Source organism: Mycena indigotica, assembly GCF_014461135.1.
Source record: "Mycena indigotica strain 171206Taipei chromosome Unknown Mind.scaff0018, whole genome shotgun sequence".
In the NCBI taxonomy this organism is placed as follows: domain Eukaryota; kingdom Fungi; phylum Basidiomycota; class Agaricomycetes; order Agaricales; family Mycenaceae; genus Mycena; species Mycena indigotica.
This window is the reverse complement of record NW_023503017.1, coordinates 1,002,146-1,015,993: the sequence shown is the minus strand read 5'-3', so window position 1 is coordinate 1,015,993 and position 13,848 is coordinate 1,002,146. Positions and strand designations below refer to the sequence as shown.

Here is a 13,848-nt window from a genome sequence, read left to right as displayed (position 1 = left end):
GCGTCTTTGGGACAAGTACTTATGCTACCGCCGAATGTTCTAGCAGCTTCTACAGACACGGACCACTGAGAGAACTTACTCAGCGTTGGGAACGGCTTGTTCTATAGACCGACAAATGGCCACACGCATCTGACCTGTCCTGGGGGAGTCTCTCCACTGGCAGGGCTTTGATGAGTACCATGTTTAAACGTTTGTATATAGGTCTGCTGAATGACATATAATGAGCTCAGGCTATCGAGGTTCGGACGTCGAATACGGCGGGACGAATGTACTTGCAGTGTTGGTCCCGGGCTGCACCCGTGGTTTCAGGAAGGAACAAGTGTTACATCGTTGTAGGAGGTTGCGAATAAGTACCACCGGAATGCGTGTTAGCCTTAGATCTTCCACACATGGCAGCTTTCGCGGCGCGCATCGTGATTCGCGACTCCGGGAACATCCCGGACACACTCCCCGCCTTCGAACAAGCCACCACAGCACCTTGAATCCGACCCAGGACCGGCTTCCGCATCCACCATATCCCCCACGACGAAGTCCAGTCGACAACGAATTGACGCCCGGCGGGAACCCTACACTCGTCGAGGCGATTCCAAAAGAAGCGAGCGTGTCATGGAAGTGGGGTAGCAGACGGGGGGTGCACTCGATAGAGGCCCAAGGCAAACGGGTGAAGAGCTGGAGCTGTATCGCGTTGTGTGACCAGGAGGGAAAGTCGCGTGTGGCGTTCGCGAAGAGTAACGTTCTTTGCGCGGAATGCTCACGGAGGAGGGTCGTTCCAGAGCCTATTTCGAGCAACGACGGATAGAGGGGTAGTCGCCAGAGGTGTCGAGCGCACATTTAGCCATTTTTTGCCTGTAGCGCGGCGACGATGGCGAGCATCATCATCCCGCACTCGACAAACAGCCCAAACACCCTCTCAACACTCCAAAGCACCACCCGCGCACGTCCGATCCGGCCCAAAGCCCAGTTCCAAATCCACCATGTCCCCACGACGACGTCGATTCGCAAAATGAAATGTCGTTTATTGGCAACGAGAATGGCGAGCATCGTCACTGCTGCAGCTCCGAAAGCTACGCAAACGCCATCTCAGCACTCCAAATCACCACCAGCACACGTTAAACCCGGCCCAATCCCCACTTCCACTTCCACCATGTCCCCCACGACGAAGTCGAGTTGCACATGAAATAACGTCGAGGGGGAGCTTAGCACTTGTCGGGACAAGTCCAAGGAAATTGAGCGTGTCATATGAGTGCGGTAGCAGATGGAGGTACAGTCGACAGAGGCCCGCGGCAAACGGGCGAAGAGCTGCATTATCGCTTTCGGCCCGGGATGTCGGGACGCCAGGAGGGAAACTTCGCCTGTGGCGCGTTCGCGGAGAGAGTAACTCGCCTGTTCATGGGAGGCTCATAGAGAAGATTGTTCCAGAGCTGAATTCAAGAAACGACGGATAGCGGGGGAATGGCCAGAGGCATTGGTGCACATTTAACTCTTTTTCACCGGTAATCGCGACGACGACGGCGAGCATCATTATGCGCGACTCGGAAAACAGCCTAGAAGCCCTCTCCGCACTCCAAAGCACCACTAGCACACGTCCAATCCGGCCCAAAGCCCATTTCCAAATCCACCATGTCCCCCACGTCGAAGTCGACTCGCACACGAAATGGCGTCCGGCGGGAGCCTTGCACCCATCGTATCAGGTCCAAAAGAATTAAGCGCGCCATATCGGCAGCGTATCAGACGGAGGTACAGTCGATAGAGGCCCAAGGCCAGAGGGCGAAGAGTTGTTTATCGCTTTCGAGAAGAGTGACGCCATCACGCGTGACACGGTGGCTGTGTGCAAAATTTTCGAGGAAGGAAAGACGTTCGTATGGCGCGTTGGTGGAGAGTGCCGCAGTAGGCGGTGGATTGGGAAGTGTGGATGAGTTTATGGTTGGCGGCGGTGTACATACTGGGCGGCTAGTCGAACACAATGGTGCTCGTTTTCACATTTGTCGAGAAGCGGACGACGAGAAGGTCGCTTGGGAGTTTCTGGCGACAGAGCCCTAGATGCAGAGATTTACTATGAGGAGTGGACTAGAACGACAAACACACACCATTATACGCTGCGTGTGCTTGTTTTCTTTTTTTTTTTTTCTCTTCTTCTTGCAGGCTCCGAAATGGGGGGTATATTAGAAGAGTGAACGAGAACACGGTCGCGGGTCAAGCACTTGTTGGCGGGGATATGCGGAAGTAGCTGCAGCTGAATTCCAAACGACAGGTGTACTAAAAGAAAAGCCTGATTTGTCAGACCGACTCGAAAAAGAGGCTTGCTTGAACACACCTCATCGTGTACAGGACCCAAACCTTCCAAACAAAGATTTTCGAAGAGTCCACTGGCTGGAGGCGATAGCTTTGCGGGGAGTCGAGAGGGAGCAACGCGGATGCCAGTGGCGAAAGAACAAGGATTATGTCCCTCGTTTTCTTCGAAGGAATGGGGGACGGATGGGTTTGGGCATGCTCGACTGAAATGTGAAGATGTCGAGTAACGAGCTTGACCCGCTAAGACCGTCGCGTTGGCTCGAGATGGAGTCGCAGAAAAAACGGGGGAAAACACGCGGATGGTACCCATGCTCGCTCGATGGGACCCAGTCACAAGAGCTCGAATCTTGAGGATCCTGCGGAGGAGCGTACGAGGCAGTTGTGTGCTTTTCTTTCTTCAAACGACGAGACAGTGTCGAAGCAATTAGGGTTTCTACTGCAATCGGGGTTGTGGGCCGCATGACGGTCGGGGAAGAGAAGACATACCCCGCCGAACGATGTATGCCTTGAGATTTCCACGGAGAAGGGCGGGCCCGCGGGTGTGCTGAGCACATCTAAGAGCTACGGGGGAAGAGTTCTGAGTGAGACAGACGTTGTTGGTAAGCGTGCCGTCAGAGACCGCGCACTGGCCGCGCCAAGGCCGCGAGACACATGCGCCACTGCTTGGAGCGGGGCGAGCGGGGAAGGCGAGCGTGTGGTTCGACTTTCTCAATCGGTTGTGGTCCTAGCACAAATGATCAAGTCCAGATCTTGCAGGGGGGCACCGTCGATATAGGGGCATGCTTGAAGACGCGATTGAAGGCGTATACACCAGGAGAACCCGTGGGTGGAGATGGAAGTCCAAGAAAAAAGCTTTGCCTGCGAAAATATTGGGGGTGAGCATGACCCAGGACCAGCGAGCTCATAACTCACCGCGAAGCGCACAGAAACCATTCAATGGTATCCAGAATGCCCACTACAAGGCCCTCAGCGACATCTCCCTATCCCGCCCAGCCCAATCGACCCGCTTTTCGTCGTCGTCCTTGGCAGAGGTGCCACGTCATTGAGCTTGAGGCCCTGTACATGCCCGTTCATGGCGGTTGTTTGCAAACGATTCAACGGAGAATGGCTGCCCGCGCCGCCGCATGCTGGTACACCGGACGGACGACATGAAGGAAAATGACAGGAAGGCGATTTCCTTTTTCGGCAGGCGAGCGACGGTTGTTCCCGATTGCCACCATTCCTCGCGCGCGTGCACCAGCGCCGGCGCATTCATAAATCTGAACTGACTCCCGGCATAGCGTACTTCATTTTCACTAGACGACTGCGCGCCTTCTGTGGCGACGACCCGCTCAAGCTATTGCTCCAGGTAGCCAGAAGTAGCCCATCTTGCTCGACTATACTTGCTAGACGTACTCGCTGGGGGCTCATCAATGCACTCACATACGCTGGCTTTCCAATGCCCTCCCGAGTCCCTTCGCCATGCTACTCTCTGACAAATCGATATCGGCATCACTCGTCAGTCGCATCCCTTTCTGCTTCCCCTCATCTCACTCTGCGTCATGTCTCAAGAGCAAGAAACATGGAATATCAGGGTATCGGTCTCGTGCATGGTATTGCCTATTGTGCCTAATCATCTGAAGATCATCCTCGTGGGCGACGATGGTACCGGAAAAGTGTAGGTCCTCCTGCTGCAGCCCCGACAACCGGGATTAACGACAGCTCTCAATATACAGGTCCCGTACGTCGCATACTATAGTCTCCGCGCGGTTCATCAACGTCAACCATTCGGGCTGCAGTTATGCGCCGCTTCGCAGAAAACACATTCGACTCGGACCCATCGAAGGGATATCGATTGCGGTAATCTATTCATCTTATCATGAAGAGCGCTCGCGGAGGTTGTCGGCGACGTCAACACTGTCTTGATGGACACGGTCCGCATCTAAACTATAAAGAGGAGGGCCGACTCTGTACGTGTCCAGGACAAGGGAATGATATGTGTGGCAAAACAAGCCGAAATAAGCCTAAGACCAGGATGAATATGTAGAAGATCGTCGCCATATAGTATCGTTAGAGATATGTATGGGGTAGATATGGGTATAAACAAGACTCGGTACCTATATGTTCCACTAGAGGCCAATTCGTTTCAAGCAAGACAGCCAGCCACATCCAAAACCCACTCTCCCCCTGTCAATCCAGACAACCTCCGGCATTCGTCATCTGAGATAGCATCGCGCCCCCATATCGTTAGAAAGCGTCGCAACACGGCTTCTTCAAGCTGGCAAAACGCTAGCAAGACCGTATCCGACATCTTTGGCTTTTTCCCCACATGAGCACAAGTGCGCGAAAACGAATCAAGACAGTGCCTGGTCTGGGACGGGCGGGGAGTACAGCAGCAACGTCTCGCTGCTAAGCAAGTCGATGGTAACGATGGATGGAGAGCCGAAACGAGGCGAAGGCCCAAATGCTTCTACCGGCGGAGTTATCGACGAAGAGAGGTAAGCGCACTAATTGCTGCTCCAGACATAATTACTCCGTGTGTTGGTGCCACGGAGCATGCGCGACCCAGAGTTTGGAGGCAAAAAAGTGCGCAGAATAATGTGCTATGGCGGTGGAGAGGAGGAAGGGGATCTGGAGACTCGAATTTGGCAGACACAATTGTCCTAGGACAAGTGCGCGCGATGCAAGAGCACCATTTGATGTCGGGGAGGTCGTTTGTTTGCGCTCGAAAGGCGTCCTGGGCGAATTCGTATTCGGTCGACGTGTGGCTGTCGAAAGACGGAACGGAACAAATCCGTGCGCAGTTGGGTGTCCATCTTGAGCATATGAGCATCCTGCATCGTGTGGTGGTGTCCTCTCACAAACGCAGAGGTGTGAAAGGTTAATAGGACCACTATGTCGAGGACGGGAGGGACAATATCGGGAACGAGGTCGCAGAATGGTGGCGAGAGTGAAGCGCCTGGTTAATTAATGCAAATGCTCTTCGGGAAAGTCGTTGGTGGAGACACGAAAGGTAGAGACCGGACAGGAGGCAATATGGATGATATGGTCGTTTCCGCGACATCTGCAGTCCAAATTGGCGGCGTTAATATCTGACATGAGCGCTGCAGAGTGCTAATGTCTTCCTCCAACCCGCTTTAACGTGCAAGAGCAGAAACATGGTGAAAAGGTTTGACAGAACGCAGGAGCTGAGGAAGGGGAAGACGAGCTTGAGAAGGGAGCCGCGAAATGAGCCCAGAGTAAATTGTCGTGTTGGAGGGATAAGGAGGGTTGGGAAAGTTGTGGTTTGCGAAAAGGCTGTGGGCGACGACGAAAGCGTATCAGGGCCCCGGCGCCTCGTGGACAACAAAGTGGCGGAGGCGGTTTTTCGGGGACCAAATGTTGTTCTAGCAGGAGACGAGGACCTTTAATGCACGAGGAGCATGTTTTCGCGGCCAGAAAATAGCCACGAATGACGTTATGAGATGCGGGAGGAGGAGCATTGGCGAAGTCGAGAATGATGCGGTGGATTCCCTTCAGAGCAGCGGAGGGCGATATGGGGATATGAGAGGATGCGCGGTAAGCCTTTCTTTGTGGTGTAAAACGCGGCGTGGAGTTTTGCGACGTGTGGTGCTTGGTCGCCATATTCGCCGGCAAGCAACGACGACAGTGTCGTGCTTGCATATAACCATCGAATACTCGTGCTTGCATATAACCATCGAATACGACGCGTATCGGAGTCCAAGAAGGGAGAGGACGGTTTGGGGAAGAAAGAGGATGGAGGAATAGAGCGATAGTGCTGGCTTTCGCGAATTCTGCAGGAAATGAGCCTGACGATTCAAAAAAATCTAGCCGAAGAACGCGCCTGGGGTCATACACAATGTTGCATAGAGTCGCCCCAAGGTCGACATCCACGTTGAGGGCGCATAAGTATGCGTCTTTAGCCAAACGCGCTGCGCAGTCTGAGGCAGTCGTGGGCGGCCAAGCGACAACGATAGTCCCGGTCTTGCAGGATGCCACAGCCCGTACGAATAAATGCTCCAAGATGTACTTGAGGGCGTATGCGGAAAGAGAACCCGCGTGTGGGAGGTGGAATTCAAGCGAGGCTTGGACTGCAAAGGGCAATGAAGGCGAGACCAACACTAGCCAGTGCATAACTCACCGTGAAGCCCGCCGAAGTCTCCTAACATCATCTAAAAGGCCCCAGCATAACCCCCCTCAACGATATAACCCCACGTTGCCTGCTTGTCGTCGTCGTCTTCCCAGTCCAAGGCGCCACGTCATCGGTCTCCGAGCTCTGTACACGCCCGTTCATACGGAGTGTCTACGAGGGATGTGACGAAGAACAGCGGCCTGTGTGCCGCATGCTGGTAAAGTAGACGGCGGACATGGAGGTCGCACGGAGGAAAAGGACATGATGACGATTTCCTTTTTCGGCCAGGCGATGGTTGTTCGCGATTGCCACTGTCCCTCGTGCGCGGGCACCCAGCATTCATCGATCTGAACCCACCCCCAGCATAAAATACCTCATCTTCGCTGGGCGACTGTCGACCTGCCGCAGCAACGACCGCCTCAAGCTCTTCCGAGTCAAGTTACAGTGGTAGCCTAACTTGGTCGAGCGTTGCTAGATCTTCTCGCTGTGTCCGCATGAATCGGTTCTCACATACTTGGGCTTTCAAATGCAATCTCGGGTCGTTTCGCAATACTCTGACCAATCGGCGTCACTAGCAGTCACATCCCCGCCTCCTTTCTGCTTCCCCGCATCTCACTCTCCGTCCGAGTCATGTCCTCCCAAGAGCCAAAAAGACAGAATATCAAGGTGTGTGTTTCGTGCGAGGTCTTATCTCTTGTGACTTATCTGCTCCAGATCCTTCTTGTGGGCGACGCCTGTACCGGAAAAGGGCACGGGTGGGTCCACCCCTGGTCCACCCGCAGCCCCGGCAACAGTTATTAACAAGAGCACCCGCTGTACAGATCCCGTAAGTCGCATACATTCTCTCCACTGCGTTCACCAACTCAACCGTTCGGGATGCTGTCCTACGTCGCTTCACTGAAAATGTTTTTGACCCCGCCGCCCCATCTTCGGATCCCGACGTTATTTCAACTTGAAGAAAGATCTTTACTGCCAGCACTGGCAAGCGAGTACCACGTCTACTATATAGTGCTGGTGATACTGATGGTCTACTATAGTTTCGATCGATGCAAGGGCAACGTGTCAACCCACTCCGTCCAAGCACTCTGCGACAATATCGGGGCATGCAGCAGCGGCGCACACCCATTCTTGTCCAGCGTCTCCTCCATTATGTCGAGCGCCTCCGTAATAGCGCTTTCTTCTGCTTTTATCGCCTCAACGCGTGTGGTCAGACCACTCTCGGTGTACCACGCAAGGTCCTGCAGGACGCCGGAGGAGACATAGAGCCGGACGAAAGCAGAGTCGACACCAGCGTCCAGAGCCGCCTCGTAGGCCATGCGCTGTCCAATCGCGAGTACGAGGGGCACACTGCGTGGGAGGAGCGCGCTGTTGAACGCGGCCGAGCGGTGGTCGCTGCCGAGAGCGACGAGGATGTCGCGCATCTCATCGTAGATTCCCTTCTCGTGTTTTGCCAGCGGGCTGTCGGGATACCGGGGCGGCGGGAGGGCATATCGACCCAAAAGATATTCCGTTGCAAGTCCTGGAGGCCATCAGGGGTACATCCAAGCCAAACCGGAATGTGACTGACGAATGCATAGTACGAGGACATCTCCTTCAGCAATCGCCATCCCCCGAAGCTCTGCCTGGAACGGTATGAGATAAACGACATCAGTGCCAGAAGCATACTTACCTCAAGAGACATCAATTGATTTTCGAGAAGGAGGCCTCGCGCGCCGAGACGATCCGTCAAGACAATGCTTGTTTCCCGCCAGTGGTGGACTGCCAATGTTTTGAACACCGTCGAGAGCGAAGTTGCGCATATTGATGGCGTCGACTGTCAGCGTGTGCTTTCCAGTTTTCGGGTCCGCCGCATAATACGGTCGCAGCTCTCGATAAAACGCTTCCAGGACGGCGGCTTGGCCAAGAGCCTTCACGATCGGTGTCCCTGTCGTTCTAAATGACAGTATTGGCACCGTCTTCCCCCCGGAGTCTGTCACTTGGCGCTGGCGGGCGAAGTCAGCAGTGACATGCGCCGCAACACGAAGCGCGGGAATGGCGAGGCCTGCCAAGGTTGTCGTGCCGATCCCGAGTCGCCAGATGCTCGCGAGAAGGTGGATTCGCGGAGGCAGCGTAGTTTCCCAGTCGCCCAAAAAGGCAGTGGCCGGAAGGTGGACGTGGGTGAATGTGGTGATTCCGTTTCCCATGGGACGCGTCCCCGCTCGATCAGGCAGGCCTCTAACAACATAAGCAGGTGTTATACACACGAGAATGGATACCGCACCGACTCGTTATGCCCTGGTTCATCGTCCCTTTCCCATCGTTGAGGGGGACGAAGAAGGGCCGGACACCATGGAATTTGCCGTTGGCAATCAGACGCGCCATTACGACCGCCACACGGGGAATCCCACCAACAGGCGTCGTACAAGGCATAAACCTGGCAAGCGATAAAAATGGAAAGTTCGGCAATCTCCGATAACCTACTTAGCGGCCCCAGGATGTGGAGTGTGGAGGTCGAAGCCACCATCGGGAAGCTGTGTCGCTGTGGTTTCGATGTTCTGCGTGTCAAGTCCATGCGCGACCTCCGTGAGCAGGAAATGGCCACTTTTGGAAACAAGGTCAGAATGCGTTAGAGAAGTGTTGAGAAGGACTGACGAGACTTCCCAGTTGAGAAGCTGACGACACAGCTCTGCTATTTCCGGGCGATGTGCCCACGCAGATAGCGTTCCAGTGGCGAGGTTAAACTGGATAAGCGTTGTCGAGTATGCTGCGACGTCTATAACCACCAATGGGTCGATGGCGCCGAGCCAGAAATGCTCCGATATCTCGTAGACGTCCTTCAACGTGTAGTCTGTGGTTACTATATGAGTATTTGGTTTATCCCCACCAGACGACAAACGTACTGGAAGAACGGGCGATGGCTTCAGCACGGTTGAAGGTGATTTGATGCCGTTCGGGACTTGGAAGCGTGAAATCGTATAGCGCGTCCCGGAAAAGCTTGCTCTTGCCCAACTCGCGGTGCATGGACATGCTTGGATCGAAAAATATTGGGAGGGCAGAACTATGCGTGCGTGAGTTAATATTAAATATGAGAGTAGACTTGGTCACGCCGCGCGAGCTGAATACCGTGCGTGGCAACTGAAACCCGCGAGCTAGTTGCTTACCACGGGAGCCCATCAGGTTTCCTCGTCGCTGCATCCGCCGGCTACTTCCAGCACAAGCAGCCCGGCCTCAAGAAAGAGGCCCGCAATTGAGCCCCACGGGCCATCGTTCTTCCTGGATGGATGGAGAAGCCCCGACCGATGATCCCTATAGGCTATAGAGAGAAGGCCCGGTTGGTGTCAATATCAACACCGTCATGGACGTGGCGTCTAAAGGGAAGCAACGTGGGAAGATTGATCAAGCATGAGAAAATGTGACTATCACGTCACACGGACCTTCTTTTTTATCATGTCCAGCTCGCACACCTACTTTACGATCCCGACTCATGGCCCCATCCATCCATCCGGAGGAGGATGAAGTGAATGACCCAATCAAAAAAGAGATGTCCCCAACACTACCTCCGCAGGAGCCCGATAAGCCGCCCGAAATCACCTTTCCGGGAGGGCGGACGCGGCGGCGTGGCTCACCGTGGCCGGCGCGTATGTGGTTTGCGGTTGAATACCTCGGAGACTGAAAACTCTCCAGGATGATGGGCACATTCTGCACGTTCGGTGCGCTTTCACAAGGGACTCGGACTGGGGCCAGACTTGACCTTTGGCTGCAACAGGAACGATACAGTCTTTTGCGGTGTACCAGGACTATTACACGCGAATTTACCTCAGCGACCACCCGCCGTCTGATATCTCGTGGATAGGCTCGGTTCAGGCTTTCCTCTTGTTTGCGCTGTCGTTCGTCAGCGGACGGGTGAGTCTACTGTTTTGTTTATGAGATCTAGTCTCCTCAAAAGTCTTCATGCGCCAGTTGTTTGACCATGGATACTTCCGCCACATGATGGTGGGCGGCAGTATTGTTTATGTCGTCTCGTACCTCTTGCTCTCCCTCGCCAAACCACACCACTATTACCAAAACTTTCTCGCGCAGGGTATCGGAATGGGGCTTGGAATGGGTGCGTCAAGTATTACCGTCATTCGCGTCTCCGCCACTCACAAGTTTCACAGGAATCCTGTTCCTCCCCTGCATATCCATCGCCGCCCACTACTTCAAACGCCGCCGCGGCCTTGCTGTCGGAATCATCCTCTCCGGCGCGCCAATTGGCGCAGTCGTGTACCCTCTCATTCTCAACCACACCTTTCCTCGATGGGGGTTTGGCTGGGCTGTGCGGACGGTAGCATTTCTGGACCTCGCACTCTTGATCATGGCAAATCTCCTTATGCGGACGCGACTAAAGCCGCGGCCGCAAGAGGCGGACGTGAAAGCCATCCTTGTGGATGTGCCTTTTTGGATCTGCTGTGCCGGGTAAGCCACCTTCCTGTCCCTGAATCCTCATCTAATTTGCCGTAGAATCGCATTTACCTATTGGGGACTGTTTATTCCAAGTAAGCAATGTCCGCTTGCGATGATTCATCTTGTGCTGACTGTCGCGCCGTAGTTTTCTATATACAGCTATTTGCCGTCAAGCACCATGCCTTCCATGTCCTTCAAACCAGTGTTGTAAGTCGAAATATCATTCGGTTACCGGCATATTCACAGTTCTTGTCAGGTCGCGATCCTGAATGCCTTTGGTGTGCTTGGCCGGATTATGCCTATGTTTCTCTCCGACAGATGGGGACCGTACAACCGTAAGCATGCTCGACGATTCGACACAATACTCAAATCCTTGTGCTAGTCCTCTTCCCGGTCGTATCAATTGCAGGCGGCCTGGCCTTTGCCTTCCTCGGGGCGAAATCTAATAGTGGTCTTCTTGCTTTTGCGATACTCTACGGCTGGATCAGCGGCGCATTCATATCACTGTCCATCCCTGCCGCCGCCTCGTTCTCCCGCTCGGTATCGGAAGTAGGGTGAGCTTACACATCCGGCCTCTCTCTCGCAAGTTGGCTGACGGACTGTGTCAGGACCCGCATCGGCCTCATGGGTCTCACAAGTGCGCTCGGCATCTTAACCGGAAGCCCCATCTCCGGCGCGCTGCTGAATCCGCCCGAGTATACGTGGACGTGGCCGATTGTTTTCAGCGGGGTAAGACTAGCATTGCGTTTTTCTTTGGCGGGGACTAAGACACTGACTATCTCCCTCCATAGGTCACGATCTTCATCGGACTTGGGCTGTTCGTTGTAGCGGAATGGGTGAAACGACGGAGAGCGTGTATACAGCAGCAAACAGCTCACAGAGACAAAATGTAACTGAATCTATACGCAACCTGTATACGAAGGAGTTGTTGTAGTAAGAAGGCCGAAACGGCTAAAATATGCAGCGAGAATAAAAGGTACGAATGGAGAAGTAGATAAGACAAAATCTTCAAGAGATCCAATATTCGCACTGTGAATTGCGTTGCAATGGTGCTAGGACAGCATACGCTGCTCAAATGACATCATAGCCCTGCCCTGTCCCCGTTTCCTAACACCCCACCACACCAACGAGCAAAATTGGCAGTTTGCAAGTTTCTGCACATTCCCCACGACGAAGTCAAGCGCCATATGAAAAGGCGTTCGACAACTGCCTTCAAGTTCGTAATTCGACGAGAAATTTTTTGGATGGAGAGTATGAATGAGTTGGCAGGTCGAGGTACAGTTGTCGGAAGGACAGAGGGCGGGGATGAAGAGTTGTCGGATTCACTTTGAAAATGTGTCACGGTCACGCGTGACACACCTTCGACTGGGGGGAAAAAGGTGGATAGGACGAGAGGCATTGGAACAGGCACCACATTATTTGGAAGTTGGTTCGGGATGGCCAAGGCGGAGGAAAGTTCGATGTACAACGGCGCGTATGTGCTATATGCCTATATTCGTGTCGTTTGTGTCGATTTGCTATCGCAGCGCAACGGAGGGACTTGAGAAATGTGCTCTGGAAGCGAAACGAAGGCGAAAACTTGAAATCCCATTGCAGCGATCGAGAAACAGGTCGAGCGTGAGCCACGGAGTCGTTACGTGGTTGTGGAGGTCAAGATAGACTTCGGTGAATGGGGCAGAGATGTTGGTGGGGGAATGGTCACAACGATAGCAACGCTTTTGCCATGGTGACCTCGATATGGAAAGCCAAAGCAAGGAGAGCAATGGCAAAGCTACGACTGGGATAAAGAGCTCAGCGAGTGGAGACATTATCAAAGATTTGCCGCACACACCGTCGTTGCCGTCGTAGAAATCACTGAGAGGAACCGTAATCCTTGCTACAAGCGGGCGAATGTATCAGCGAAACCGCTTGCGTTCGGCCTTTGGGTCGACCACGGCTCATTATTGTCCTTATGCAGTCACGATAGCTGCTACCCCTCGCTCTGGACCAAAAGTCCAACGCGTAAGGTGACCTCGCGCGGTCCTGTGCGAGGACAAGTAAGCAAAAAATATGAAGAAGCCGATTGAAACGTGACATACCTATGCCTCGAAGGACATGCTCGTCTTCCGTCCAAAATCACATTTCGTCCTTCACTCGTGTCCAAAGTGTTGTCCAGGGTTACTTGCGCATAACGTCAACCACGACGGAAGGGACCAGAGAGCGTCAGCAACGTGGCCCAGGAAGAGGAAGCAGGGAGCCAGCAAACGCACCCGAGCATTTGAACCCTCCAGAATCCTCTGGCGCTTCCCTATGTTACTCTCTACGCAGCTTTAAGCAACCATAAGACTGGGGCATCGCCTAGACCAAGGTCGGTCAGTGGTAACGGGAAAATGCCTCGGTTTACTTGCTTTTGTCAGGGGAGGAGTTGACCCCGCTTCCCGCGTGCGCTAGCAGTTGTGTCGGGGATGGGATAGGTCGTTGCGACTCGGAGAAGGGTGACTGTCGTGTGGTGGAGAAGAGGAAGAATGGCAAGAAGCATGTTACGATGTGACCCGGCTCTCACTTTTCGATGCCAACGTTTGCACATTCGTCCTCTTTCGTCCTGCGAGACAGCTCTTTAGTCTGCCTTTCGACGCCTTATTTACCGTCGCATGATTTCGCTCTTTGGCATGAAGTACAACGTGTGCAGTGTGCAATGCGGAAATTACAGTGCGCCTCGATTTCCTGCCTTCTTTGGGCCAAAGCACGTCCCAGACACGGTCGTTAATATTACGCACAAGGGAATGCTTCCTTCTTTTCTTTGCTGGGCTGTGAAGGACCTGACATGCAGATTCAGCGTGGTTTTCATCTCTCTTAACCTTGCATTTCCTCTTCTTCCTTTCTGTCGCTTGTTTCAGGGTTGTGCTAACGACGCCGCTACAGGATTTTCAGTGCGGTCAGCAGTGGCCGCGCCAAACCTAGCCGACACTCTTCGTTTCCTGGTCTTTCACAGCTGACACCGACCCTCTTCCATTCGCTTACTCCATTCTGGAGCGAAGGCGGCG

General features: G+C 53.8%; 1 protein-coding gene across 1 annotated transcript; it reads right to left on the bottom strand.

Annotated features, from left to right (window-relative positions):
• Positions 1-7,434: 7,434 nt before the first annotated feature.
• On the bottom strand, positions 7,435-9,409 carry MIND_01417500 (Acyl-CoA dehydrogenase NM domain-like protein; the record flags this gene model as incomplete). Its single annotated transcript, XM_037370566.1, has 6 exons — positions 7,435-7,922; positions 7,971-8,025; positions 8,083-8,617; positions 8,664-8,816; positions 8,864-9,230; positions 9,283-9,409. 6 exons carry the CDS (start codon positions 9,407-9,409, stop codon positions 7,435-7,437), a joined length of 1,725 nt encoding a protein of 574 aa, XP_037213158.1.
• Positions 9,410-13,848: the final 4,439 nt, after the last annotated feature.